At 40.1% G+C, this 5068-nt stretch overlaps 1 protein-coding gene across 1 annotated transcript; it reads right to left on the bottom strand.

Annotated features, from left to right (window-relative positions):
* Window positions 1-210: 210 nt before the first annotated feature.
* LOC140379549 (solute carrier family 22 member 7-like) lies at window positions 211-2732 on the bottom strand. The gene is made up of 10 exons (XM_072464221.1): window positions 2302-2732; window positions 2129-2232; window positions 1898-2052; window positions 1627-1795; window positions 1431-1554; window positions 1249-1358; window positions 858-1072; window positions 683-791; window positions 383-589; window positions 211-289 (listed from the first exon to the last, which is right to left on the bottom strand). Exons 1-10 carry the CDS (start codon window positions 2680-2682, stop codon window positions 256-258), a joined length of 1608 nt encoding a protein of 535 aa, XP_072320322.1. The 5' UTR covers window positions 2683-2732; the 3' UTR covers window positions 211-255.
* Between the last annotated feature and the right edge of the window lie 2336 nt (window positions 2733-5068).

Here is a 5068-nt window from a genome sequence, read left to right as displayed (position 1 = left end):
TGGAAGTGGGCGAGCGCTTCGCGCTCGATTTCGTGCGCACTACGTGCGCACTTTCGCAGCCGTGCTTTGCACAGCCTTACGAGACTAATAGGCCTCTCGCCAGCTTGTGGCGCTTGGGCCTAATAATAATAATAACTTTTATTTATATAGCGCTTTTCAGTTACCCAAAGAGGCTGAACATACATAAAAAATGATGTACAGTACACTGTTTCGACTATTTGTATAATCCTTGTGATCCTTGTTGGTCTTCAGCCCTTAGTGAAATCCTTTTTCTCCCATGGATTGCCTCCTGGAAAAATGTAAGTTTACTCATTATGAATGTGTTATGCAGAACGCTGTTGCTAATCATTTACTGTAAGTGAATTCCAAACTGTTCTTTTACCTCGGTTTCTCAATGTCCTCAATAAATTCGGGGAGTCTCCGGTTTAATGTTTCAGGCAACAGAAAGCTCACTAGACCAGAGCTGACCGCCACTGTGCAGAATATGACTGACGGGAGGAGATGCCACACGTCCTCCAATAGGACGACGAGAGGCGAGATGGACACGCCCAGTCGAGCCAAAAAGGACGTGTAGCCCAGACCGTTCTGCCTGGAAATCCAAGTCAGTATTAACGTTTAAAACTTAGGTTAGGAAAGCAGACGCGTGTTATATTTATGTAAAGATCCTGATTAAAGGTCTCACCTGACAACTGTGGGATAAAGCTCAGTAAGATAAAGAAATGCAATTGTGAATGAAGCTTCAGACATTGCCTTCCCAAGAACAGCCACAATAGTGCGAAAAAGCCACTTATCTGAAAAAAGATTGCATGAAATTCGTATATCTAAATGGTGTATTACTGTATCTACACCAGATCTACCTTGAGTGAAAAACATGTTGATAAAGAGACAGAGCCCAGTTGTGAGCAGCGTTGCTATCTCTCCAGGTTTTCGACCAATTTTCTCCAAGAAGAAATAGACCCCAATCTTCATGGGCATCTCAATTGATGCAAAGATAAACTGTGTAAGGTAGGGATTCAGTCCAAAGCCCGTAATATTCAGACTTATTCCATAGTATGTAAAGGCAACTCCAAACCTGCCAAAAAACAAAAGTACAATTCTATCCATCCAGAATGATGGTTCTCACAGCGGTACTGAACCACTGTTTGAGAGCCAAGAAGACATTTAGACCTACAAATTCTGTTTTGTTTAAGAAATTAGAACAATACATAGTTAATGTTTTTGCTGGTATCACAGTCAAGTAATACTTACATCATGAATCCAGAAGAAATAGCAAGCTTTCTCATGTCTGGAGTTTTAAAAAGGTTTATGATAGTATACTTCTTGTTTCTCGTCTCAGTTTCTGCAATGTCTAATAATGCCTGAAAAAAACAAAAACCTAACAACAACAATTTATGAAACCTTCAATTGTAAATGCACAAACTACACTCTACCTCTGGTGTTATTGTAGACAAACATTTGGCTCTGTTGTTCAGCTCAGCACATTGCTTAATATAATAATGTGCCTCATCAGCCTTCCCATTGGCCATCAGCCATCTAGCAGACTCAGGAAGCCACCTGAAATGAGATAAAAACAGAGTTAAAACCACAGTCAGAAAACATACGACATGCCCTGGGACATCGGAATACCTCCATGCAAATATGGCCAGTAGAAGAGGGAACGTCACAGCCAAAATGAGCATTCTCCATTCAGGGACAAGGTAGGCCAGTAACACCAGAAGCCAATTTCCAATAGTCCAATCTAAGCTTATGATGATGCCAGAGAAGGTCCTGTGCTCGATACTGAACCACTCCACATCTGACATGTAGAAGGGCACAACATGAGGAAATCTGACTAAATCAACCATTGCATTACCATAATATTACATTATTAACATTACAAAATAAAAGTCCAACTTACTTAGAACAACAGAAATGATACTTATTCCAGCCAAGGACATCCCAGTGAAAAACCTCATGATTAAAAACATTACATATGATGTGGAAAAGGCACTTAAAATGGCAAACATCAGTATGCATATGTAGGCCACAAGCAAAGGGCGGCGGCGACCAAATCTGTTAATGGAAAAAGTAATAACTTTAACACGTTATATATAGTTTAATGGTTCTAACATGGTAACGTGGAACAAACCTGTCACTCAGAAATCCAAACAAAGGGGCTCCAAACATAACCCCAATGAAAAAGATTGTCGCTGTTGCTTTGTTCATCCCCTTTTGGCTGCACACTAGGTCCCACTGCATGTAAAGCTGTGTCACTTGAATTCTACAAACTCATCTATACTGGATTCACTGTATGACTCTTACCTCTGTGGCTATAGTAGATTTAAAGGTGGTATTGTCATAGACCCATCCGTTCTGACACTTGACAGTGAGCGTATTATTGCTGCTGTTGAATTCGGACAAATACTGATACTGAGGTTTTGAATACATCCTGCAGGAGCTCGGAAACCCCCCCTGGACAAAGGGGACACCGACTGTGAGTTGTTGGTCCAAAGTTAGGTTCTGGAAGAGGTTTCCATCATCCAGAGTGCTGATGTTGCAGTGATGAGAAGGAACCGCTGCCATAAAATTATTCAACAAAAAATGGCATGGCACAGTGATTCGAGAAAGAACCTGAATCAAAACTAATCTAATTTGAAATTTCCCAAATCCATTTATGTCCGAAAGAATGTTGTCAAATTTCATTTTGCTGCTTTTCCAGGACTTGCAGGAGGCAAACTGATTACATTCTATGTAGACAAAATGTGACTGAGTTCTGACCACACATTTACTATGTAAATGATTAAGGCTTACAGTGCATATTTGGCACTAAGTACAGCCTCAAGTTCCTTTGAGTATAATGCTACAAGCTTGCAAGGCAAGTTTATTTGTAGGCAAGGCAAGTTTATTTGTAGAGCACATTCCTTTCAGTCATATTCAGCAAAACAAAACTGTTTGATCTTAGATTTGAACATTGTCAGAGTAGAACCTGTCTTGCATCTTCAGGAAGACAGTTCCTGATTTTAGATATGCATAAAACTGAAACACAGATTTCCCATGTTTAGTCCTGACTCTGGCACCAGCAGGAGGCCGGTCCATGTTTAGTCCGGACTATGGCACCAGCAGGAGGCCGGTCCATGTTTACTCCTGACTCTGGCACCAACAGGAGGCCGGTCCCCGAGGTCCTCAGAGTCCATTGCGACAATTATTTATGGGCAGTTTCTCCCATTCTTCTTTGGACTTTAGTTTGTGACTTTAGGGTTCTTGGTCACCTCCCTGACTTCTTTCCCTTGATTCTGCAGAACTGTTTCTCGACCCTTACCAAGATCTATGCCTTGATATAATCCTGTCTTGGAAGTCGACAGACAATTCCCTTGGACTTCATGGCTTGGTTTGTGCTCTGAATCTGTTAACTGTGGGACCTTACAGTGCATCCGGGAAGTATGCACAAAGCTTCACGTTTCAACATTTTGTTATGTTAAAGCCTTATTCCAAAATAAATGTAATTCTTTATTCGCCTAAAACTTCTACAAACAATACCCCACACAGCTTTTGCTCAATACTTTGTTGAAATTAAGTTAATATATTAACTGGGGGTCGTGAGCAGGACAACCCCTCCACCTCCGTCTTCGTACCACATCTCTATTACCCAGAAGCCTTTTTATACCAGTCCATTAGCAACATGGACCCAGAGCTAAACATCAACCTATCAGAATCGGATACTGACAGGTTCGGCCCTTCTTCGGCCTCTCCTGGTCTCCGAGACGTCCAGCAGTGTGCTCTGTGGGATGCGCAGTGAACTGGTCTGAGGCTAGCCAGAACGTCATTAAACCTTCATCATCATCGCGGGCCTCAACATCCAAGAGCCCACACACACCGGCACTACGTCCGCCGCTCTCCTCCAGTCGTCTGTCGCCTTTGACCTCAGGCTCCGCACATGTCTCTCCTCAAAGTCTCCTCCCGGGACCGGGCTCCTCCACATAGGCAAGTCATTACAGCTTGCACATCAATACGTATTTCATTTTTAAAAGTTAGTCTTTTACCCCATGTTGTTCCGGTATTTTGGGAGTTTTGAGTAGTCTTAAGGAATGCAAACACGCCCTCTACCCAACACCTTTGCAGTAGGTATCATCCGCAATTTCAGAAGATCGGCTCCAAACTCCAAAGTGCACCCATCCCACCCATATATTCAAAATACTTGAGTATAATACTTTTGATAAAAACATAGGTAATAGTTAATGACCCTCTGAGATCCCTGACCGGTAATAGTAATCGTTATAGTAATAGTAATAAGTATTAAGTAATATTACATAGATTGAATTAAATTCATCTAACAAATAAAACATATAAAAAAGTGAATATCAGAATATCAAAAATTAAATCAGTGTCCAACGTAGCCTATACGTCACAATTTTATTATTTATATTATATGCACTGACTCTGATGCAAGCTGTGACAGAAGGGGCTGGATCAGGAACACCTCTTCTTCTCATGTCGGGGTAATTCCTCACTCTTCTCATCTTAAATAGCAGAGAAAAGAAGATCCATCACAGCAGCCACTGGCCACATTAAAACACATATTTACAACTGCTTCAGAGATAAACAAATAATTTTCACCAAAAAGGTAAGCAATATTTACAATTCATTCATTCAATTTACATAATTTACCAAGTATGGGCACTTTTTTAATGTACAAATGTATAGATCAGCATGCAACGCAATTAACCTCATACAGATAGAACAGCTGACTAGAACATGATGTCCACATTATTTAGTCAATTAATCAATTAGGTCACAATATAATTGCAAGGACTAAAAAACAGTAATTGTGAAAATTTTTGAAGCAAAAATAAGTAATTTTCAATACATTTTATGTTCCAAATAAGAAAACTTAAATAATCAGTGTTTTTTTATTGTTTATGTCAAATGATTTTGTTGTTTCACCTCGCAATTATAACATCCATAAATAAAGCAATGTTTTATAATACTATAAGCCACGGAGACTGCAAATATGTAACCATATGTGTAAACTGACATATTAGATATAGCAAAAGTGTAAGTGTGTTTTTAATGGATTAATGATGTCATGGCA

Source organism: Eucyclogobius newberryi, unplaced genomic scaffold (genome assembly GCF_026437365.1).
Source record: "Eucyclogobius newberryi isolate DKJ021-1_F unplaced genomic scaffold, fEucNew1.0.hap1 SCAF_414, whole genome shotgun sequence".
Lineage (NCBI taxonomy): Eukaryota > Metazoa > Chordata > Actinopteri > Gobiiformes > Gobiidae > Eucyclogobius > Eucyclogobius newberryi.
The sequence above is the reverse complement of the archived record's forward strand: the minus strand, read 5'-3'. Positions and strand labels throughout refer to the sequence as shown.

Bases quoted from the DNA above. Each gene is read 5' to 3' on its own strand.
- LOC140379549 (XM_072464221.1), bottom strand. From the start codon at position 2,682: ATGAAATTTGACAACATTCTTTCGGACATAAATGGATTTGGGAAATTT. The intron at 2,233-2,301 runs GTAAGAGTCATA...CTTTACATGCAG, and splicing joins AATCTACTATAGCCACAGAG to TGGGACCTAGTGTGCAGCCA. The intron at 1,555-1,626 runs GTATTCCGATGT...ATCTCATTTCAG, and splicing joins CTGGCCATATTTGCATGGAG to GTGGCTTCCTGAGTCTGCTA.